Source organism: Sorex araneus, chromosome 2 (assembly GCF_027595985.1).
Source record: "Sorex araneus isolate mSorAra2 chromosome 2, mSorAra2.pri, whole genome shotgun sequence".
Lineage (NCBI taxonomy): Eukaryota > Metazoa > Chordata > Mammalia > Eulipotyphla > Soricidae > Sorex > Sorex araneus.
The window spans coordinates 56939861-56965219 of NC_073303.1; the positions used below are offsets into that span (position 1 = coordinate 56939861).

The 25359-nt window shown below is 41.7% G+C and overlaps 2 protein-coding genes across 2 annotated transcripts in view; both read left to right on the forward strand.

Moving 5' to 3' along the window:
• The window catches only part of RAD54B (RAD54 homolog B), a 90582-nt gene that overhangs the window by 20792 nt on the left and 44431 nt on the right, over positions 1–25359 (forward strand). The window lies entirely within an intron of this gene.
• FSBP (fibrinogen silencer binding protein) lies at positions 14175–24261 on the forward strand. Its single transcript, XM_012935979.2, has 2 exons — positions 14175–14600; positions 21410–24261. The coding sequence occupies exons 1-2, from the start codon at positions 14227–14229 to the stop codon at positions 21936–21938; spliced, it is 903 nt and encodes a 300-aa protein (XP_012791433.1). The 5' UTR covers positions 14175–14226; the 3' UTR covers positions 21939–24261.

Here is a 25359-nt window from a genome sequence, read left to right on the forward strand (position 1 = left end):
TCCTGTGACCTCAGATAGTCTGTTTTCCTGTGTGTTTATACTTTGCAAGTTTGCAGTTCTGCAAGAGTACTAACATACAGTTAGTACAGTGCTAACATACCATACTGTTATTGCAGTATGAAGTTTTTCCATCACGCAAATGACACACAATTAAAATGCAAACCCTTTATAATAATGTATAGGAACTCTCAGAGTATGTTTTCCATCTACCGGCTTTCTATCTATCATTTGTGTGTGTGTGTGTGTGTGTGTGTGTGTGTGTGTGTGTGTGTGTGTGTTGTGTGTGTGTGGGGGGGGGGGCATACCTGGCAGTGCCTAGGGCTCAGGGCTCACTCCTGGCTCTGTGCTCATGTGTGACTCCTTGCATACTTGGGGAACCATATGGGTGCTGGGGCTCTCTGCAGGGTTCAATCAAGTTTCCTACCCATTGTACTGTTGCTCCAGCCCCCACATCACATTCTGCCCCGTTCTCCATTTGCTCCTACCTTAATCAGACACTGTTGCTTTTACTCCAAACCAGTTCTCCTTTAAGACCTATGTGCTCATTTTTTTTTCTGCCTGATATATTCTTACACTAGCTCTTCACTTACACATGTGTTCACTTTCATTATTTGTTACTTTATATATCCAAAAATAACTTAAAACTTGTTGGAGTGAGAGTTATAAAAGAAACAATCTACCTGCAATCCTTATGCACATGATCTCTTGAATATATGCAGATATTCTCAGATATCATAATACATCACACTTTAACATTGTCTGTTGAATTGTCTTTTAAAATGGTTATATCATTACCTGTGTAGGAAAGAATATCTGTACATTTCATTATCTCTCTACATTTCATTAAGCTGTTTAACTATTGCTCATTGAGTTAGCCAAAAACTACTGTGATTTTGTGTGTGTGTGTGTTTGTTTGGGGGTCATACCTGGTCTTGCTCAGCTTTCTCCTTGTTCTGCACTTAGGAATAATTCCTGACAGGTTTCTGTGAACCAAATGGGTTGCCATGGATTGAACTTGGGTTGGCTTGTATGAAAGGCAAGTGCCTTACCAGTCGTACTGTCTCTCTGCCTGTGCTGTGGTCTTTTAACTTCCATTTCCTTTATATGTTTTTTTATATGTTTATATAGTAGTCTTTATATGTTTATATTATATTCTTTGCATTTTCCTCTGTCCCTTTCGGAGAGCCTGGCAAGCTACTGAGAGTATCCCGCCTGCATGGCAGAGCCTGGCAAGCTACCCATGGCATATTCGATATGCCAAAAACAGTAACAAGTCTCACAATGGAGACATTACTGGTGCCTGCTCAAGCAAATCGATGAACAACAGGACGACAATACTACAGTGTTTTACATTCTGTTCGTATTCTATATTAATTTTTACTTCCACTTTTTTTAGTGTGTTATTTGTAATTTAATTTTGATTATATAAAACATGTAAATATTTAAAAATAATTTCTAGTACAGTTAAATTAAAGTTCATCACATTCCCCTCAACCTCAGTTTCCTTCCAGAAGAGGCAGAGAATCTGATACTAGTATTTGGTTTGTATCCTTCTAGATTCGAAATGTCTAATGAAAATATAGTACACGTCACAATGGTAGGTTATAAAATGATCTAGTAACCACATTAAAAGAAAATAAAAAGACATAGATGAAGTGGCCTTTACAATATATTTTCTTCTTTTTTTTTCTAACTAAAGTAAGGTAGTTTTTATTGAAACTTATTTAGAGAGACGTGAGGGGAGAAAGAAGTGTTTTCACAGAACACAGGCCTTTCCAGAGAGGAAATAAGCAAGCAAAGGAAGATAGAGACAAGAAAGTGACTTACTTGTTCACGGTAGAACACCGGCTTGAAGGCAGGTATTTTTCTTCAACATTTTAGCATGTAGTTACTCTAAAAAAACACCTCATAGAATACTAAGTTTGGATGCTGAATTTTTATTGGAAAATCTTCATCAGTATTTAACTTTAATGACATTTAGCTTAAAGAGCAGCTTATTGTTCTGGGGAGATAATATTGGCGTTAGGGCAGATGCTCCCAGCACCTCTCAGCTCCAGAGCATGGCTGGCTGGAGCGGGGTAGCCCCCCACGAGGCCCTGCTGTGGGCCTGGTGGGCTGGCCCCATGCGGCCCGAGCGGCACTCATCTGGACCCTCATGTTGAACTGCTCGTCAGGCTGACCGAGAGCTTGAGGAGTGGCTTCAAGACCCCCTGACCAGCAGCCAGAAAAATGCCCGGTGCGGCTCAGTGATACACGGAGGGCCAGCCTGGGCCCAGCTCGCTCCTTCTGCAGGCCTGGGGGCCCCGCTTGGCCAAGCTCTAAACAGTGCCTGAGCACTGCGGGGCTAAGTCTTCACTTTTCGATTAATGCAGATTTTTTTGATGACCTTTGACCCCCAGATTTTTACATGATACCAGTAATATCTCTTGTACTAGGACAGTTTTATCTATATCTAACTAAAGTTCTTTTTTTTTTTTTTTTTTTTGCTTTTTGGGTCACACTCGGCGATGCACAGGGGTTACTCCTGGCTCATGCACTCAGGAATTACTCCTGGCCGTGCTCGGGGGACCATCTGGGATGATGGGAATCAAACCTGGGTCAGCCGAGTGCAAGGCAAATGCCCTACCCGCTGTGCTATCGATCTAACCCCTGAAATTCTTCTTTGACAAATATAAAAGCATAAAAGTATACTGTGAGTTCACATCCATATTTCTTGTGAATTGATAGCATTTATTTGTTCATTTATGATAAAATGTGATCCAAGTATTAGAAGAAAATTACTTGTGATTTATTTGGAACCAATTGATCTCTTACTATGTTTAGGCCATGTTATAGGCAATTATTTGCTTAATTGAAGAGCTTTCATTTAAAATATCTTAAACATATAAAAATTTTTTTCGAGCAATTTCTTTCATTGAACAATCATCTTTCTTTTTTACCATCTCTTCACCTAAAAATGATTTTTTTTTTTCCCCACAAGAAACCAAGCAACTTGAATGCTAGGGCTGGAAGTATGTATGTGGGTTTGTGAAATGCACTGAGAATTAAAGTCATAAGGAGGAATGGAGTGATAGTACAGTGGGGAGGGCATTTGCCTTGCACGCAGACAACCTGGGTTCGATCCTGGCATCCTATATGGTCCCCCAAGCACCACCAGGAGAAATTCCTGAGTGCAGAGCCAGGAGGAACCCCAGAGCATTGCTGGGTGTGACCCAAAAAGCAAAAAATAAATAAATAAATAAATAAATAAAATAAAGTCATAAGGAACTTTTCCTTAGGGAAATAGGACTCTTGCAAAGAACTGGCAAGCGGCCTTGACTACTGCCCTTTGTCTGGGCTCACACGTCTCTGATGTAGGGCCCCGCCCTTGAGAGGCCCTGTGTGATGGAGGCCTGAGAGTCAGCTCTGGGGTGGTTTCTAGTTACAGATAAGTATTTCCCTGCACCTACTGATAAGTCTTTTGCTGCGTGGCATCTGGGTCTTGTTTCATGGGAACAGAAGCCAGAGGAGACTTCCTGGGGGAGCAAGAATGAGGGTGTGGTGAGGGGCTTATCTCGAACTGTGGTTGCCTGAGAGATTTAGGGCTTGTATCTCCTAATGGGTCCCCTGCTGGCTTCCTGCATCCTGGTTTGTGCCTGGGAACTCGGAGCCCATTGAACTCTGGTGTTTGTTTTATAACCATAACCTCTTAGCTGCAAAATGGAGGTTCCCCCTCCAATACTCATTTATTTTGTGGCTGGCCAGAGCTATAAGCTCAAATCTTTTGCTCATAATTTGGTCAATACTTCTGGACATTTCATTCTGCTTTGAATTGACCAAACATCATTTCTTGTTTGGTGCAAGAAAAATCTACCAGATTTTCTGTGCATTTGCTGACATATTCTCTTAATGCTGTCTAGTTTGTTATATTAAAGCTATTTTAATTTAGTAAATAGTTTATTCCTGTGGTTCCCCTATAGTCTATTGCTTTTGGAGCTCATCAAGAAATTTATGATAAGCTTTATTTCAGCACCCCTTTTTATTGTCCCAAATATGAGTACTAGCTTGGTTCTCCAACACTAATATTTAATGTTAAATGTTTTTAAAAAATTTTTTGCTAGAAAATAATGATAAAATTATAGCTGTATCAGTTATAGCTCACACAAAATGTCATTATAAGTTGTGCTGACTGTGTAAAATATTTAAAAGTTTCATTACAAGCTGTATCAGTATATATAGGAAAAATTCAACTGGAATAAATTTGTTAATATTGATCTCATTGGTAATGTGATTTTTTTTTTATAATGTCAGGAAAATAGCTCAGGTCAAGTTAACAGTCACAGAGACCTTACTCAAGATTATTGCAGTAGTGGGGAGAGATTGGAGTCAGCTCCCAAAGCAACAGGAAATTATAGTCAGTGGGTAAGATTCGGGAATTAGTGGATGAAAGTAAACCGAAAGAAAGGTATGGAGTTGGGGGGAATCCTGATAAACTGGCTTAGCCAGATTCTTGCCAAATCTGTGTTTGGCAACCCTCCAGGGTCTAATGAGAAGAGGACTCTGAGGAGCCTGACAGAGTTCAGTCATGGAGGGAATTCCACTCAGTGATGTTAGAAACAGCAGTTCCTACAGCAAGAAAGAGTCAAATAAAATACCATTCTACCAAAACAATTAAGTTGAAGGAAAAAAAAAACCCTTAGTTAAAATTCAGTAAGATTTACAACTCAGTTCCTTAGTCCCATTAACCACATTAAAAAAAAAATACCTATGGGGTCAGAGCTATAGTTCAGTGGGTAGGGCATTTGTCTTGCATGCGGCCGACCCAGGTTTGATCCCCAGCATCCCATATGTCCCCCAAGCACTGCCAGTAGTAATGCCTCAGTGCAGAGCCAGGAGTAACCCCTGAGTATCACTGGGTGCGACCCAAAAAGCAAAATAAATAAATAAATAAATAAATAAAAAGAAATGCTTATGTGGCTAACTTGGGGTGTTGGCTGTGTGGAGTAGTAGACCTTTTTGGACTGTCTTTTTATACACAGGTATGTCTAACCAACATTCATTGTCCACGCATTTGTATTTGTATTGTCATTTTAACTATACTACAGTTTACTTTTCACTCAAGACACAGGAACAATTAAATAAGAAAGAGACTTTATTGGCATAAAACAGAGGTAAATTGGGAAGGATGAGAGACAGAGCTTCCGGGAGCAGGTGGAGTCTGCCTGCAAGAGGGATGTCACAGCCGCCAGGCACTCTGGGGCTTTTTCAGTCGTTATAATAGGGAATTCCCACTGATTAGAGCTGCCAGGGGAAGAGCCAAGTGATGGGCTCCAGGAGTTGGGAGAACTCAGATCACACCGGCGGACCCAGCAGAGCACAGGCACCAAAGGCTGGGTCCTGCACATGATGTGGGGGATCTTGTTTTATAGGTGCTCTAATGGGGACGTGGCGTTTGCAGACAGCTGGTGGGAGAATATAGAAGAATGCTCTCAAGCCTTTTATTTGCAGAGCAAGGTCAAGACCATCTCAAGGTCAAGACCATCTCAAGGTCATTCTGAGTCTCTCCTGCTGTTGTGAAGGGAGGGTAAGACTGGCTCAAGGACACCCATGTGCTTTGTGTGGTTTCACCCTGTAGCTGGCTAACAGCCCTTGGCAGTTCCAATTTGGTAGAGATGAGGGTAGAATCCTATTTCCCTCTTTTTTTTTTTTTTTTTAGCTTTTTGGGTCACACCCGGCGATGCACAGGGGTTATTCCTGGCTCTGCACTCAGGAATTACTCCTGGCGGTGCTCAGGGGACCATATGGGATGCTGGGATTTGAACCCGGGTTGGCCGCGTGCAAGGCAAACGCCCTACCCGCTGTGCTATCATTCCAGCCCCCCTATTTCCCTCTTTGGATGTACCTGTTCAGTAGGACAAGCTGAGCCTGAGCAGCTGGAAAGCAGTAATGAACATACTGTCGCCAGGTGTGTTGTAGAACGCATTTTTTTTTTTCCAAGTACATAATAATTTATTCCCTTGTATCCCATTCCCACGCCACCAGGTCTGTGTCAGCTTAATGGACATCATACTATGGTTAACGCCACGCCGCGTTTCTTCCCGAGAAAGAAGGATATTTCTTCTCAGCCGGCGTGGGGATATGGCTTAGTTCAGTCTATAGAGATGGCTACCACTTTGGTAGCCTTCAATATTTCAGCAAAAGACTTACTATTCTTGTTAGGATTTCCCACCAAAGTCCGACCCGCTAAGAAGGAACCATTTCATATTGGTGATGATTAAATGACAATAGGTTGCGCGGCCATGGCAGTGGCCTCGCGGCTTTGAATGTCTGTATAAAGTCCAGGGAAAGTACAGCCAGAAATTACACGTCGCTACAAACTTTAACCCTATTATGGTCCCCCCAAAGTCCAACCCATTACAAAGGAACCATTTCATATTGCCAATGATTAGATGACATTAGGCTGCCGCGGCCGTGCGGTTTTGGGTTTCTATATGAAGTCCAGGGAAAATTCTTTTGGTAATTGCATCACTCGCTGGCAGCGCCTGGGCCAGAAGCTCCGGGCACACAGTTTGGAGGCATTTTGGGGGCGCCGCTCGTGTCCAAAGTGGTTCAGTTGCCTCCGGGGTCGATCTCGCGCAGGGCTGGAAAGGCGCATTCTTTTATATTAACATTTTCTCCCCAAATATCAGAGGGGCCCAGTTAGCCTTAGTTCTTCATACCAAGATGTCATGTGCTACATGGGGTTGCAGGAAGATAGCTAAGGGGCCCTGATAATGTACATTTGGGAAATAAACTTATAAAGAGTTTGCTCAGCCCTGAAGTTACTTAAAAGCATGAACACCACATCATTTTACACAACTGATTAAAGAAACTTTGGTACATCTACACAATGGAATACTATACAGCTATTAGTAGAGATGAAGTCATGCAATTTCTTGTAAGTGGATAGACATAGACATTTCACTTAGTATCATGCTAAGTGAAATGAGTCAGAAAGAGAGGGATGGACATAAAAGGACTGCACTCATTTGTGGAGTATAGAATAACATCACATGAGGCTGACACCCAAGGACAGTAGACACAAGGGCCAGGAATATTGCTTCATAGTTGGGAAGCCTTTCTCATGAGCTGGGGGAGAAGGCAGCTGGGATAGGGAAAGGATCACTAAGTCAATGATGGTTGGAGGGATCTCTCGGGATGGGAGATGTGTGCTGAAAGTAGATGAAGGACCGAACATGATGGCCTCTCTGTATCTGTATTGCAAACTATAAAGCCCAAAAGGAGAGAGAGAATATGGGGGAAATTGCCATGGAGGCAGGGGGAGGGTTGGAAAGGAGGAGTATACTGAGACATTGGTGGTGGGGACCGTGCACTGGTGGAGGGATAGGTGTTTGATCGTTGTATGGTTGTTACTCAAACATGAAAGCTTGTAACTATCTCACGGTGATTCAATAAAAAAAATTTAGAAAATACATTTATTTTAATATAAATCATTTGTTCAAAAATTGCATAATATCAATTATGAATTTTTAAATAAACGGTTTATATTTAGAAGTAAAAGCAAGCCCACAGCTCTTTGACATATGAAACTTTTGACATATGAGCTTTTTGGACAGGAAAAAATGAGGCACCACCCAGACACCCAGACACAAAAATCCAGAGAAATGTGGACCCTTTAGAAAAGGAAAAGCTACTGGAGAATCTAAAGGTTGTGGTGAGATTAGAAAGGGACTATTCACAGTGCAAGGAGTAAGATTTTCAAAGGGGCATCAAGGCGTTCCTTCTAGCACAGTTAATACGGGTGTTGTCATAGGGAAAGAGCCCTGGACTCTTGACAGTCCTTTCATATTCTTATAATGACCTTTTTATTATTGTAAGAATATGAAAGGACTATCAAGAGTCCAGGACTCTTTCTTATAATGACCTTGGGCTAGAGCGATAGCACAGCAGGTAGGGCATTTGCCTTGCACACAGCCGACCTGGGTTCGATTCCTCCATCCCTCTTGGAGAGCTCGGCAAGCTACCGAGAGTATCCCTCCCGCATGGCAGAGCCTGGCAAGCTACCTGTGTTGTATTTGATATGCCAAAAACAGTAACAAGTCTCACAATGGAGACGTGACTGGTGCCCGCTCGAGCAAATCGATGAACAACATAGTGCTACAGTGCTACAGTGCTATAATGATCTTAGATTCTCCTTTTCTGAGGGGGCCTCCCTTCTCTGGGTGGGGGCCTCAGTTTTCCATCTTCAAAGAGCTCATATTTTGCATCTTCTTTTTAAAAAACATTTTTATTGAATCACTGTGAGATAGACCCTTACAAAGCTGTTCATTGTAGGATATCATTGGTTTGTCCTTTCTCCCTTGCCACAGAGTTTGGGTTTATCTAGTAATAATCTCTAAACAATTCTAGACTACATTGGTATGTCCTGCTCCCCTTGCCACTAGGAGCTTAGGTATATCAGTCACACCCATCAAAGTGTTCCCAAGTCACTCCCATTCCTTTGTTTATCCTTAATCACTTCTATGCTCCCTCCCCAACCAGTTAATTAGCTCTTCTCCTAATCAGACTCTGTTAATCTGTAAGGTCAGACCTTGCTAGGACAGTGAACTTGTATTGTAAGTTAATATTGTCTTTCTCCTCTCTTATGTCTTTTGAATAGTTTACTTTAAAACAATATCCTTTTTGTATGGACAAAGAAAGACAGTTGTTAATATGCTTTGGTAACATGGAATTTAATTGGCTTAGAATATTATTCACTCCCGGGCATCTGCTTTCTCCACTTAAGCCTCATCTGTCCTTACTTCCTAGCACCCCCAAAAGCAGGGTTCCGACTAGGCAGGACGGATCCAGGGCAAGCAGTGAGTTATGTGCTACTCTGGCATCGAGATGGGCCTGGCCAAAGCACCTAATGCTTAACTATACGCTAAGAGTTTGGTCATGGACATGCCATGTCATGATCCAAAAGCAATGACGAGACTAGGACCCTGCTAGGGATAGGAAAGACTAATCTGGCCTGAACACTGTTGTCTGAGATCAAGATGACCCCAGGAGAGCAATTCTATAAGCTTAATGCATCTCTTGCTATGTTCATGCAAAATGATTAATAATATGAATACTTATGTGTTAGTTGGACAAGGAGAAGAGAAACACACCCATGGGACTCCGCTCTTGGGCAGGTGTCCTGCTGAAAGAGAATCTGTCCTAGAAGAAGCATCCCCTAAGGGATAGAACTTTACCCCCTATTGATTGTAACCACACCTATGTGTAAGCCCCAACTCCTCATTCTTAGGGATTTAACTAGGCTGGAAGAGTGGGCTGGGGGTCAGTCCCAGGGTCAGCCCCAAGGCCAGTCCCGGGGCCAGTTCTAGTGCCAGATCTGGAGAAGCTAGATCCACATCCAGATCCAGAGGAGGAGAATGAAGTAACATGGGGGAGGAAGAAGCAGGAGGAGAATCAGAGGAGAATGGAGATGGGAATGGAATAAACTGCAATTGAGACCAATCAGCTTGGCTCCGTTCCTTCCTTCTCCTGCCTCATCATTGCCATCAATCTCCCAGGGGTGGGGAAGCAGCTGGAGACTACCGAACTCGGGTGGCGGGAGAGATAGAGCACTGGTGCCCTGCGCCCAGTGCCCGGTACAGTGAGGTGCTCACCTCTCGCCCCTTTCCTTTTCTTTTTTGTGTTTTCACACAACCAGTGCCCGTGGTGTGGTGTGCCCCGCGTGGCTCTCTCCCCTCTTATTCTTTTTCTTTTTTGTGTTTTTACACAGCTCATGATTGGATTTAACTCAGAGTGTTCTGTGTAATCACAAAATAAATGAATGTACGCGTTGGCGGTGGTGGTGGCAGTGGTGGTCTCTCTTCCACCACTGCAGCCTCCACTAACAGACGCATGAATGAGGGAACAGGGCCAGCAGGCTGGTTGGTGGCCAACTGCCATTTATTCCATTTCCCCCATGTGCCTGTTCCAGTCTCACTAAGCACCTCATTCCCATCTCCTCTGCTAGTCTCTGGAGCTCTGTTGGAAGCCTTGTTCTCATGCCCCCCCTGGTCCAAGCATTGGGGGTAGCACAATCAACATATGAAAACCCTTCTTCCAGATCTGCTCAGGAGACAAATACCACCTAGGGGTGTGTTTCTTCTTTCCTTAGTCCAATAACCATTTAAACATTCATCTTAATTCTACTTCTTAGTATTAGTCCTTTTGTATGGCCGGGGTAAGAGAGTCATTCAGCTTGTAGGGTGACTCTTCTGGGGGCATCTTGCTATAGATCCCAGACTACAGTGCTCAGGCCAGATTAGTTTTTCCTAGCCCTAGCAGGGTCCTAATCCAGTTGTTAGTCTTGGATCATGACAGAATTTGTCTATGACCATGCGCTTAACTTACAGTTAAGTATTATGGCCCTAGACCTGGCCCATTTCAATGCCAGGGTAGTTCACAGCTTGCTCTGGTTCTGATGTCGGTGGGCCCCATGGGTGACTTATGTGAAGCGGGGAGGAGAAAGAGGGTCACTTTCTCCCCATCTGCCTCTGTCACCCAGGATCCAGGGTTACTAGGTTCTTGTCTCGCCTTGCAGAAAAGAATTTCAGGAATAGACAAGCAGCAAAGTAAATAGATTTTATTTGGAGGGTTTTTGAAGGCGCGGAGGGGGAGAGAGTGAGAGAAAGAAAGAGTAATGCGCTCAAGAGAGAACACAGGCTTCTTCAAAGCCGGAGAAAGAGCCCCTAGACACATCCCAGCTTTGGACAGGAAAGCATGAAAGTACGCATCTCAAGAGGGGAGATGTGGGCGCCACATGTGCTCGGATGCCACATGGGCACAAGCAGCACATGGGCTCGGCCGCTCTCCCTATGTTCAAGGTGGCCTTTATAGGGTTTCTGCAACCTGCCCCCAGGTGGGCTTCTACCTAGGTCAAAGTCCGTTGCTAAGGAGGTTACCAGGGAGGTCTGGAATGGTGATGGTCTTCTTTGAAATTCCTTCCCTGGCCTTGTGCCTTTCCTTCCTTCAGGAGCTGCTTTGGGTCTGTTGGTGGCTCCAGGTGAGGGTCTTATCAGGCCTTAGTTCCTGTTTTTCCTGTTTTCTGCAAGGTTGGCTTTTGCCTTTGCCTTGGGAGGGGGCCTTGCCTGCTACCTGCCTACATTGTATTCACCCAGCCCTTTGTCAGGACCCTGCTTTTGGGCTACTAGGAACTAAGGGCAACTGAGGCTTAAGCTGATGCCCAGGAGTGAATATTATTTGGAGTCATTTAACTGTTACAAGTTACAAAAGCATAGCATTAAATGTCTTCCTGTGTCTTTATATACAAAAAGGACATTTTTCTGAAGTAAACCATGCAAATGGAAATAAGAGAAGGAGAAAAGCAATGTTTCACTTACAAATAGGAAATCAGAGATTTCTGAGGAATTTGACTTTACAGGTCACAGGTACTGCTTAGGGGAAATGAGTGATTAACAGGTAGAGAAAGCAGAGCACAGAGAACTTAAAGATAAATATCTTAGAAATGGGAGTGCTTTGGGAGCATTGTGATGGGTCTTACTCAGTATGCCTAAGCTCCTTGTGGCAGAGGAGAAAGCACAAACCAGCATTATCCTACAGTGTTCCAACACCCAGCCCTCCACCAGCGTCCCCAGGGTCCCTCCCGCCATCCTCAACTCCCCACACCCGGCACAGCATTATGGAAGGCACTCTTCCTTCTCTCTCTCTCTCTCTCTCTCTCTCTCTCTCTCTCTCTCTCTCTCTCTCTCTCTCTCTCTCTCTCTCTCTCTCTCTCTCTCTCTCTCTCTCTCTCTCTCTCTCTCTCTCTCTCTCTCTCTCTCTCTCTTTCTCTCCCCTCCCCTCTTTCACCTCTCCCCCCTCATCCCTCTATCCCTCTCTCTCTTTTCCCTTTTGGGCGTTGTGGTTTGTAATATTGATACTGAAAGGTTAAAAGGTTAACAAGACCATCCGTTTATCTACTTTTAACCCTCAGATCTTGTCTAGCCAGCATGATCATTTCGAGCTATTACTGTCATACTGGTCTCTTCTCTATCTTACCTACCCTCCGCCCCTCACACACTTGTGGTTAGTTCCATCTGTTGACCAGTTCTCCTGACCCCTGTTTTCCCTGGCCATGGATATTAGCCTTCTACTACATGTATACTTTTATATACCACAACTGAATGCAGTCATTCTATATTTGTCCCTCTCCTTCTGACTTTATTTCACTCAGCATGATACTTTCCATGTCTATCCATGTATAGGCATATTTCATGACTTCATTTTTCCTAACAGCTGCATAGTATTCATTGTGTAGATATTGTGTAGATGTGCCATAGTTTCTTTACCTATTCAGATTTTGCATCTTAAGGGAGTGTTGTCCTTGTTTTTGGGAGGCTAAGCAATTTCTTAATTTTATTGTTTCCCAAAAATCTCATTACCAGGAAACTCCTATTTTTCTGCTGACATTTTAGTTTATGTAATAGGGTTACAGTAATGTCTAAGTTTAGTATTGATATATAAAGTTCCTTACTAGTGACAAAACTTATTTGCATTACTATTTGCTTTAAAAAAGTTTTTTTTTGGTTACACCCAGCGATGCTCAGGGTTTCTTCCTGGCTTTATACTCAGGAATTACTCCTGGTGGTGCCTGGGGGACCATATGGGATGCCAACGATCAAGTCAGGTGGGCACAAGGCAAGCACCCTGTCTGCTGTACTTGCCTCACTGTTTTCTGCCATTCACTGAGCAGTAAAACTGCTTGATGATAATTAAGAATCCGCTCCTTGTACTAGTAGGACAGGCCACTCAACACCTGGCTAGCATTCTGTTGATTGCCCAGCAGTCCTTCAACCCCACCCCCACCCCCCACCAGATAACACCTACAAAGCTTTTAAACACACTGTCCGTCTCCTAAGGAGAACTCAGTAAATTTAATTTTCTGTTCTTCCGTTGAAGGAATGAAGAACAAGGTTACTGAAAACGTACGGCATTTTGAAAGCACTGCAGTGGCTGGAATGAGGCTTTATGTAGATTTGCCTTTGTTTCCCTTGGACTCTGTACAGTACTCGGGAGCACTTCTCTTGGAAGGCCACTGATGAAGGGGACTGTTCTAGTGCTCGCTCATTCCCCCTGTCTCGAGAGATGTCTCTCTCTCATGGGAGGAAATTGTGGCTTATTTTGCTGACTTTCTTAGTTATCATGTTTTCAGACAGGGATTAGAAAATATTTTCTAAGCATGCAAACCATTGGCTTTGCAAAAGGCTAGACTAGCTGTTTTCCTTCACAGCTCAAATCGTCGTTATATAGACATAAATACTCTATTTTTTTTAACAGCAAGCGGGATTTTGTTTTTGTTCTTGAGGCATAATTTTGCTGTTTCTATTATGAAGGGTGGATTTTCCATACAACAAAGCAGGCTGGCATATTAACATGCTTTACTTAAAGCTAGAATACTCCATTGCTTTAAAAGCAGAATTTTTTTTTTAACCTACTCCTTAGATATAGTGCTCAACAACAACAACAATTCAGGAATCAAAACATCTCAGACAGTCAATAAGCAGGAAGAAAAAAAGAAAGAAAACCTCCGCAGTGACTCCAGTAGACGGTTTCTGAAGGGAAGCTTAGCTTTACCATGGAGTCTGAGTCTGGGTGTAACCTAACTAGCTAGAGGATATGCAGTTCCTGATTGACAGCAGGACCAGCTTTATGCAGATCCAGGAGAGAGAACAGAAGCTCTGAAACAGGATTTGGGATTGTTCGGAATCCCTCAGTCCACCATTCATGTCTTTGGTTTTTCATTTTTCACCCGGCTAGATTTGTAAACAAAATAGCACAATACAGTTTCTCTTTTGTTTTGATTAAAGTGATACTGCAATGCAGTTTCACGGTCTTCAGCCAGGCACACACGTGTGGAAATTTGATATTCTCACCAAATCAGCTAATTTTTAGCCATGTTCCATGCTTATCTCTAGACCTTTGTGTGTTAAATCCTATCTGGAGCTGTTTTCTTTTGACACAAGTGTGTTTTGCTTGTGCCTTCCTGTCTTCCTCAGTGAGGAGCTTTATGTAGGTCAGGCTTGGCTTAAGCAGATTTCCTGAACCTGCGTCAGCCTAAGCTGGAGGAATTTTAATAAGCCCTCCCCTGTAGGCGTGGGCCTAAATGAGGCTAGCCTAGTTAAGCCTGATCTTTTTCTGTTTGTGGAAGGAGCTGAGCAGAGCTGAAGGCTGCATGGTGGTTTCAGAAACTGCCTCCCTCACTTGAAAAGAACAATGGTAGGAAAGGCGAGATCTTCCAATTTCACCTTATCTGAGAAGCTAGATTTGCTGAAGCTTGTGAAGCCATATGTTAAGATTCTCGAAGAACACACTAATAAACATTCAGTGATAGTAGAAAAGAATAGATGTTGGGATATCATAGCAGTTAACTACAATGCAATCGGGGTAGACCGCCCTCCTCGAACAGCCCAGGGCCTACGCACCCTTTACAAAAGGCTGAAAGAATATGCTAAGCAAGAGCTATTGCAGCAAAAAGAGACCCAATCAGATTTTCAAAGCAATGTTTCTGAGCCAACCAGGAAAGTTATGGAGATGATTCCCCAGATTTCCAGTTTTTGCCCGGTAAGAGACAGGAACCACATACAAAGGTAAGCTTTATTTTATTTGTTGTGGACAATTATGGCGCCTCCTTTTGGGCTTTGGCTTAGTTGTGCTGGAGATATGCTTGGTAAGCCTCCCCACAGGGGGAGCAATGAATAGTGCCTTTGTTTGCATTCTTAAAAAAGGAAAGTGAGGCTAAAAGGAATTTTTCTGCTGCTTTGGGTTTCAACCACTTACTTGTCTTCTCTCCCTTTCCTCCTTCTGTAGTGGCTGAAAAGTAAAGGTTAGGAATAAATGGGATGAAATTTATGATAGCAGCTCGTAAACTTTTTAAGCTTTAACTGTATTTAAGTAGCCTCTGAGAGATCGCTTCTCGTTTTACGATTACATTTCATTGAACTTTTCCATTTGGTATAAATTTAGCAATACAGGAGCAGTGCAGCCTTTTGCTATTTAGTGAGTTGTCACCACCTGCATCCTCTGACTAGTTTCTGAGCTAAAAAATAATTAAGTAAACTTATTAAGGAGTTTGTGCTAAGACTATTTAAATTATTTTTCTAACATGTCCAAAATAAAAAAGATAGACACAAGGAAAGGAGTTTATCCTTAATCAGAAATTTATATTATTTCCAAAACTTAAAAGTTTTTCTTTTCATTTATTGATAGTTTAATTTCACTTTGATCTTGATTGATACAGTAAAGGGTAAACTTTCTCATACTGTTTTGCAAGGATATTAAACTATCATTTTTTTAAAAACCTATGAGAAATGAGTTACTACAGTGTTAGACAAAAGTAGTTTGGCTTGATTTGTGTCTTACATAACTATATGCCTGAGAAGAGAAGCTTTAAAATTATTATTTTGTCATTAACTCAAATTTTAACCCATACCAAAAGAAGAAAGATGGCAACTAGACGCTTTTTTTGAATTATTGAATGTGATTTGAAAAACTGTAAACTCCTTGTTAAGGAACCTAATAAATTTTTTTGTAAGATTCTTTCTTTGGCAGAGGGTCCCTATCAGCAAAATTATCAATTACCTGTGAAGTGAGGAGAGAAAGGGTGTGTGGGAAGCTTTTTAGTTTAACACATAGTTTACTTGTATATTATTTGAGCTCAATTCCTTACCATAGACTGCTTTTTTAATAGTTTTTTAAAAATATGTGTGTGTGTGTAGTGAAAAAGTGCCTAGTGGAATCTGGGTCATGGATATATGTATATTAATTCCATGGGACCACGACCTAATGTGGTTACTGTGGTGACAGATGATTCAAGTTTTGTATTCTTAATGTCCAGAAAATACCACAGTTACACTTTTGGATACTGTTACTCCTTTTCATCCAAAAATAATTTTTTCCCTTTAAACCATAAAGAAAAATAAACTTCGTTCCTGGCATAAAATTATTGTGGGGGGTATTAAAAGGCAATTTTAGGTTTGAAAACTACATTTAAAATCCTAGTTTTAGTTATACATATTAAAAATATAGTAAGTATAGAAGACATATGGTTCATGTAATACAGGTTTACATGTTGACCACTTATATAAACATAGTCACTTTTGGGAAAACAACATTAATAAAATGAACTTATTAGCTATAATCCTATAGCTAATGTTTATGTAACAAATTTTCAGATTTTAAAGGAATATGAAAAATATTTAAAACCATTTAAGTGTTTTTTATTCTATATTAATATTATTTGGACTGGAGCGATAGCATAGCAGGTAGGGCATTTTGCCTTGCACATGGCTGACCCGGGTTCGATTCCTCTGTCCCTCTCGGAGAGTCCGGCAAGTTACCCATGGCATATTTGATATGCCAAAAACAGTAACAAGTCTCACAATGGAGACGTTACTGGTGCCCCCTCAAACAAATCCATGAGCAAGGGGACAACAGTGCTACAGTGCTATTAATATTATTTAATTTATTGGTTTAGACTTGGTTTGTATCATCTTGAATTCTAATAATTATCTCAGGAATTTATAATTCTGTAATATTAATAATGCTGCTATGTAAACATGCCTGTTAATCTCAACACTCTTCACTTTTCTAAAAAAAATTGTATTGTTATAAAATTGCTCACAATAATTTATTACATTCAATATTTCAACACCTCGGGGGAGGGGTTAAAAAATATTCCGACACCAATTCCATCACCATTACACCTTCCTACAATCATTATTTCAAATATTCCCACTACCCCCAAAGCCTGCCCCAATAGCAGGTTCTAAATAATTTGTTTTGTATTACTTGTTATGAATAATCCACTAAAATGATCCAAAAAAGTTTCCTTAGAGGAAAATGTGTGAAGATTGTTGTATCTCACCCTGGAGCCATTAAACCCTATGCAAGAGATTACTAACATATTGTTGCAGGTTGAGCCTGTGTCCTAATATTTCTTTTTTTCTTCTTGATTGAGATCAGTTGCCTGCTACTTTACACCCCATCGAATGTGGTGTGCTGCTCTTGGTACATCAGTCGTATGGAGTATGAGATGTCCACATGCTCCAGGAATTTTAAAATTTTAAATAGGGCGCCAGAGCTGGAGTTAAGTTTTTTAACTAGATGGTGACTTTGGGGTTCGGAGGCATCTCTGCAGCTTTTATTTGTGAGTCTCTGGATCATGGCACCAAAGGCAATTCCCTGGCGTGACTGCCAGGCTCCCAGAAGAACAGGGAGTGGGGGAGGTTGCCCATATCTGGCTTTGAGCGAGCCTGGAGATTTCAGTCACAAATCCCACACACCTGAGTTTTTCAGCAGATTCACTTATGGATGAGGCTCGTCCGAACCTGTGGTGACTGGCCGTGCACATGGCGGCAACTGAGTTGTGGAGGTTTTCGGCTGCCTGGTCTCTGCTGTGGGTACGGGGACTCATTGTCCCTGCTCCGGGTTGCCCTGGATGAGACTCAGCCTGGCACAGAGTCCGGGGGTCATTTTCTGCTGCTTATTGCTATCTTTCGAGATTTATTTGTGGATATTCTTCACTCTTAATGAGGAAAATATCACTGTTTATTATTTAACTTGGTTAAATCATATACCTTTTTTATATGACTCTAAGGTATTGATATCTTTTTGTTTCTTTAATATCAGATTATGTTTTGTGTCTTATAACAGACTTGATTCTCATTTTATATTCTTAAGTTTAGAAGTCCTTCTTTGTTAGTCTTATGTCCTTTATGAGAACACTTTTTATGATTCGAGTTCTGGTCAAGATGGAGGCGGTATAAAACACCAGAGCTGGTGGAGGGACAGCAGCTTTCAGCGCTCTGAACAGCGATGGGGGTCATAAAATTTCTGCTTGAGTGATTGTGGGTGCCCCTTGGATATTCTGTCTCAGGGAGAGCCCCATGAAATAAAACCAGCCTGGTGGAGCTATGGGTGGCAGCAGAGTGTGTGAATAGGGCTCTTCAGGTCCAACACTACCCAGGAGTTCGGGTCCCAAGGTGAGGGGGTGCCTCGGGACCCTCTTCCCTTCCCTCCCCCCCTCGGTGATTCGCATCATTTATTCCCTGGACCAGCCCACACTGCCCACAGTTTATTATGGAGGAAAACCTCCCTGAGGGCCAACTGCCTGGAGACCCAGGAGGGGGCGTGTGCCCCCTGGTCAGGCTCTGCTGGGATGGTGGCTACAGCCCACCAAGCACCGAGTGGCAAAAAGGAACAACTCTGGTCTTGATCCTAGTCCCTGCCTGGACCTCTGCTGCCATCACCTCTGGGGCCCAGAGGGTGAGGGCATCAGCCACTGGATGGTGCCTTCGGGCTTCCTGATACCCCAGAATCGCTTCTGTGCCTCTGGCCAGACTCCAACAACCAATTTTCCCGAGAAACCACCAAAAGTTAGGTATGTGGAAGCCACGCCCACAAACCACTTCGGCACAGCCATACAAGCTCATTTATCAGCCCTGCTTAATCTTTTAATAGATTAAAAACTGCAGTTAATTTTGGAAAGACCGGGATACATGGGGGAGGGGGAACGGGTTAGCCCACTGCCTGCCAAACAGCCCCTTGGCAGCCGCTTGCTCCCATAATCCAAAATCGCCACCATGACCCGGTCAGACTCCACTGTCTCGGGACAAACCTCACCAAGATATTAATCTGCTGAAAATTCGGTATGCAGGTTTTGTGACTGAAATCTCCAGGCTTTCTCAGTGTCAGGATGGGCTACCTCCCCCTACCTCCCTGTACTTCTAGAAACCTAGGCAGTCACGTCCTCACCCAAAGTCAACACCCAGTTAAAATAAGCTACTCCAGCTGTACCTTCCCAATAAAAACACATCGCCCTGAATAAACACATTGACCTCTTAGTACCCATATTGCAAACCATAATAAACAGAAGGAGGGAGAGGAAAGGGAGAAAGATGCTTGCCATAGAGGCAAGTGGTGGTGGGTGGTGGTGGTAGTGGGGTGATGGGAGGGAAACTGGGGACATTGGTGCTGGGAAGTGTACACTGGTGGAGGGATGGGTGTTGGAACACTGTATGACTGAAACCCAATCTTAAAAAGGTTTGCAATGGTCTATTACAGTGCTTCAATTGAAAAAAAAAACCACTTTCTTTATAAATAGTGTGTTCATTAAAAAACCACTTTGTTATGCTTTACTAGTGATATTTTAAAAAGAAAGGGGTTATTCCAGATATAAGCTTATTTTATATTTACATGGAAGTATGATCTCTATGAATTTTAGAGTCTATTACACATGCTAATTTGAAATAGTTATTAGCTAGATGAAAAAGATCTAATTTTCTTTTGGTTTTGTTTGTTCTGGTTCTTGAGGTTTTGGGGGTTACTCCTGTCTCTGCACTCAGGGATCATTCCGGCTGGTCTGGGGTGCTAATGTCCAGCCCGGGTCGGCTGCTGCAAGACAAGCGCCATATCCTACACTGCATCAGGCCCCGGCTGCTGCTGCTTTCTTTAACCTTTTCCTATTCTAGCTTTTTTTTTTTTGTCCTATCTAGTGTATTCACTGTTAATAAAAGCAAACTGTACTAATTTAAATCAAATTTATGTTCCATTCTTTCTCTTTTGAATACTCTTTACAAAAAAGGGGTGAGAAATAAAGTGAAGGAATTTATGTAATCTACAAATAGGTTTTTCATGATATTCAATAGATCACACATATTTTGTATTTAATATATATGTACATATATAGCCCTTTCATAGATATCTGGTACTCTGGCAATTGAATATTTTAGGATGTGTTCTTTTGGGAAGTTTTAAGTTTACGCTGACTTTCTACTTCAAAATTTTCAGCATTTTGAACATCCTGGTAGCATGGATTGTGTTTTTCTGTGTAGGGGTTAGAGTAGGGAATCCCACACCTGATGGTGCTGTTACTTATCATTTATAAAATATTCCTAAATACTACATTTTAAATTAATCTTCCAGTAGTTCCTGCTAGAAACTAGTTCTTGCTAGACAGGAGCAAGAATTTATTTATTATTATTATATTCTTTTTTTAAATTATTATTATTATATTCTTAAAAGGGCTCAAGAGGGCCAGAGTTGTAGTACAGTGGCAAAAGCTCTTGTCTTGCACGTGCCTGATCTGACCAGGCTTCGATCCCCAGCACATCCCCTTTTATGAAAATTCTACAGAAAATTAATGAAATACTTTTTTGTCTGGCTGCCTTACCCTGCGGTGCTCAGGACTTAGTCCTGTCCTTGCACTTAGGGATCTCTCCTGGCGGGACTCAGGCACCGTGTTTGGGGCTGAGAACTCATGGCAAGCCCCCTCTCCTCTGTGCTGTGGCTCTGGACCCAAATTAATGAAGTTTCAGTACACTGTAAATAGCCGTTTAAAGACATTGCATTCTGAAGGACGTCTCAGGACTGCAGAAAGAGCTCAGTGGGCAGGACACAGGCGTGGCCAGTAGGTGGGCTGGCTCCCTCCTCACTGCTGGGAGCGACTCCAGAGCACCACATTCAGAGCAGCTCAAAGAACCAAAACGACCCTAGACCGCAGTGTTTTCTTTTTTCAGTTATTCGACATAGTTGAGCATCTGGTAGGTGTTTATATAGCATTCAGTGAACCACAAGGGATCGGAGGGGTGCAAAGCCTTGCCTTTGTGAACTTATCTGATCAGTGATCAGGTGAAAGACCAGCAGTTAGCAACTCACTTCGAATTCACTTACATTTAAGGGCGGTTCCATGGTGTAATGGTTAGCACTCGGGACTCTGAATTCACTTACATTTAAAAAATTTTTGTTTTGAAATGCATTTCTTTGACTCATTACAAGTGAAAGTTTTCTTTGCACACGTGCGTGCGTGCGCGCGCGCACACACACACACACGGTTAGGTAATGTGCCATTGCATCTGAAACTGGATAGTTAGGGCAGCAACTACATTAATTGTGCAGGCAGGACTAGGCTCTAGAAAAGTGAGGCTATTCTGCTTTTCTCTCACAAAAACTGAAATCAGTATTTAGAACTCTCAGAGTCTGTTTTCACTGTTCACTGCAGGTCCTGAGCAGGGATGGTGCCGAGTGCAGAGAGAAGGAGCAGGCGGTCTACGCATGTGCCCCCAACGCACTCAACGGCCCATTTCAGACTTTGGGTTTATGGGAACGTTGAGGCCGTCAGTGCCGGGGGAGCCCTGAAAGGGACTTTGATGAGCTGCTTCTTTGATCTTGTGTAGTCCCGTTTGAAAAGTAGGATGGGACAGACCTCCATGTACCTATTTCTCAAGTCCTAAATCTTACTCCATTTTGATGTTCTTTGGATTAAATTTTTCTTTCCATAATTCCCCTCGAGGTGTTAAAGCTGGAGAAGCCCGTGTATATTAGATACAGAATTATGCTATACATACATTCTCATTCCTGATTTGATTTATATTCTATAATGCTTTTTTGTGTGCTATAGTGCAAGCTTGGATGAGGAAGTACAGGCTGGCACCAGCTCACTCCAGGTGATGTTGGATCGTCATCCAGTTGCGATAACTGTGGAAGTGAAGCAAGAAGAAGACACTAAGCCCCCTCTCCCACTGCTTCTCAATTCTCAAGGGAGCGATACTTTAGAGCAAAGAGAAGAACATGACTTAGTCCATGTCATGGAGAGATCTTTGTCACCGTCGCTTTCCTCTGTTGATATGAGAATGACATTGTCTCCATCTTCTGTCCGAAGGAGAGATGATGTTCTTCGGCCTGAGAACGGAAACCACTTTAGGTCTCAGTTAGGTGCTACAAATCCGCAGGTTCTACAAATGTTGAAGGAGGAACATCAGATAATTTTAGAAAATCAAAAAAATTTTGGACTGTATGTTCAGGAGAAGAGGGATGGATTGAAAAGGAGGCAAGAACTTGAAGAAGAGCTGCTGAGAGCAAAAATTGAAGTGGAAAAGCTGAAAGCAATACGCTTACGGCATGACCTGCCCGAGTATAACATTCTCTAAGAGTTTTTTGGTTTTTTGATTTTTAAAAAAATCTTGCAATTGATAATTCTCATTTTTACCAGGTTATTTACAGTTCTTTAAGAATGTTGTTAACTCTCTATTATAAAGAAAGTTTTGGACATGATTTTCTAATTATTTTCTTTTGAAATATTACAACATTGGTTGATATGGTTATATATTATGAATTCTCAAATTTTTCCCCCCTAGGAAGTATAATTATGGCCTCATAAAAAGATGTTTCATTTTGATCATTAGAATGAGCATGCAAAAGTACATATGCAAACAAAGAACTCTTTCAGAGTTCTTATTCCAACATTTTACATTAGAGCTTTGAAAGCTGTAGTTTGAGGTTTCAACTCATTCCAATTTAGAAACAATACAAACCTAATAATAGATGCTTACCTCTGACACTAATATTTTTTTATTTTTGCTTTTTGGGTCACACCCAGCAATGCTCAATGGTTACTTCTGGCTCTGCACTCAGGAATTATTCCTGGCAGTGCTCGGGGGACCATATGGGATGCTGGGAATCGAACCTGTGTCGGCTGGGTGCAAGGCAAACGCCCTACCTTCTGTGCTATTGCCCCAGCCCCTGACGCTGATTTTTATACCTTCAGTATTTGAAGAAGTAAACCCTAGGATTTTAGAGATAGAAAGTATTTGGACATAGAAGATATTTATAGAACACTTTTCCCATGTCTGCAGTTTCCAGGCCAGGAAATAGGAAACAGATCAAGGGAATGCTCAGACTTACCCAGTCTGTTAAAGCTATTCATGGTAGAACAAGGACCTACACTCACTTTCTATGTATGCCTCTGGAACTTCCCTTCAGTGTTTCATAGATGTGATGATATATTATGTGTCCTCAATTTTTTTTCCCCTAGGAAGTGTAATTGTGGCCTATACAATTTGAATATGGGTAAGAATGTATTGCATATTCAAAATTATTTAAAAATATTTACTTAAGATTGCTTTTCAAGATGGGTAGTTTATGCATTAGAGATTGTATCAATTACTGCCATTTTCCTTCCTTTTTTTTTTGTCTTGCAGAAAAAGTCTGTTGGAATGATTATATACTTACTCCCTAAGAGTTACTGTCTCTTAATTCATTTCAACTATTCTGAAAACTGTTTTGCAGTAAAGATCACTAAAAAATTATAGCAGACAAAATCAGAATCTTAGACTGAAAAAGCAAAAAGAACTTGTTGATAGTGTATGATAGTGTATAATGTGGTTTTGTTTTTTGTAAATATTGCTATTTTAGTTTGGTGAAAAAAAACCCCTTGATTCTTAAGGTACATATATTGAATTTATGTTAACCCTTTAACATGTATATTACTTACAAAAATCTATTTTTGACAGTATTTAATGACCAACCCTTGGCCTTGGATTGTGAAACTGGGATTACCAAGTAGTGGGGGTGCGGGAGAAGGATATGTGGGCTAGAGGTGGTGGTGGGATGCAGTTACTGTGGTTATCCAAACCATAAATGCTAACACTGTTGTTACGTGTTACCTAAACTGTGATAATAAAATAAGCAAATGAAAAGAATTCCTCTTTCTCTGAGATGTGCTGAGGAAGAAATATTTGGGGAGAAGGGGCCATTGCTGGGAGATCATGTGGTACCGGGAATCCAGAGTGGGACTCCTACATGCAAGCGTTCATTCCAGCTCTTTGTGCTATCTCCCATGCTCCAGGAGGGATTGGTTAGTGTGTGAGTGGTGGAGGGAGGCCATCTGCTGGTGCTCACAGGCTGCTCTCAACTTAGTGCTCGGGGGTCATGTGATTCAGCCAGGACCTCCTGCATGCACTCAGCCCATTGAATTATCTCACCTGCCCAAAGAAGGATTTTAATGGGATAAAAATTAAAAATCAGACTTTAGAATGGGATAGGTAGAATTTTAGCAGTGTGGGAAGACAGTATGTAAGAATGAATACAATGGGGCCAGAGCATGTGGCCAACCCAGATTTGATCCCCAGCACCACACATGGTTCCCTGAGCACTGGCAGGAGTAATTCCTGAGTGACAACCCAGGAGTAACCCCTAATGATCGGTGGGTGTGACCCAAAAGCTAAAAATGAAATAAAAGTGAATATAACGAAAATGAACATAGAGAATAGGGAAAAGTATACAGACATAAACACAGTGCTAAATCAGGTGATATAAGTGAACACCAGATAACTAGTTAGGGCTACATAATTCGTATTAGGATATGTCTTGACTAAGTGGAATACTGTTTAGCTCTAAGAAAAAGAACTTCCTTCCTTTCCTCCTTCCTTCCCTCCTTCCCTCCTTTCTTCCCTCCTTCCTTCCTTCCTTCCTTCCTTTTTTTTGAGGAGGGTCACACTCAGTGATGCTCAGGGGTTACCCCTTGCTCTGCTCTCAGGAATTATTCCTGGCAGTGTTTGGGAGACCATATGGGGTGCTGGGGATTGAACATGGTAGGCCGAGTGCAATGCAAGTGTCCTGCCCACCGTACTGTCTCTCTCCGAATCTTCCTTCAAAAAAATAAAACACATGCAGGAATAAACCGGAAATCTGTGTTTTATGGTTGCAAAGAAGTCAAGAATGTCTTTTAAACACTATGTACACAAAACGTATGGGTGGCCCTCATTTATCCAGTGGGTTTCCAATTTGGTGCCCCTAGATTAGAGCTATGATTTATCAAAATTAGACCTTGACTAGCATCGTTAAGCATGGTTTGAGAACCTAAGAGAACTGTAAACCTATTCCCTGAGGATCAGACTCTGAAATGGGTGTCCAGCAGTCGCAGACTTCCCCTGAGCAATTCTGAGGAAAGCTAGTATTTGGGAATCAGTAGACACAGAGTGTTTTGGAATCTAGCTTGGTACCCCAAATCAGGCTGGAGTCTCAAACACTTGGCTAAAAGTGGTGAAGGTAAATTCATATAAATTTGGAAGCTGGGTGGTAGCAGATCATAGATTACATTAAATGCTATTTTTATGAACTTATGTAGTGAGGAACTATTGAAGGCTTTTTTTGTAGTGTTGCTTAGTTTTGATTTATTATAAGTAACTTTGAGTGGTAGATATTGTAGTGAGGAAATAAAATTAAACTTGTTTATAGCTGCTGTAGAAATGGAATAAAAATGAAATGGACTAATAATATTTTTGCTTGTTGATGCTTAATTTTATTGATCGAAATGAAGGCATTTTATATCTGCTGTTTGAGTTTGATGTTCTATTATCAAAGTGCCTTGGGAATATGGGGTTAATATGGTATATTCTTTTGGCTACTTCATATTTAATCAGCTATGGTTTTTTTAAATCTATTGTGACTTATAAGTCTAATGTGTGGTAAAGATTTATGATATAATTCTAGTAAACTCTACAGTTTAAGCTTTAAGTTCTTCGAATTATTGATTCAAATTATTGATAGCAAACTGCTATATAAAGTGTA

Coding starts and splice junctions, on each gene's coding strand:
- FSBP (XM_012935979.2), top strand. CDS start 14,227: ATGGTAGGAAAGGCGAGATCTTCCAATTTCACCTTATCTGAGAAGCTA. Junction 14,601..21,409: donor GACAGGAACCACATACAAAG/GTAAGCTTTATT, acceptor TGTGTGCTATAG/TGCAAGCTTGGATGAGGAAG.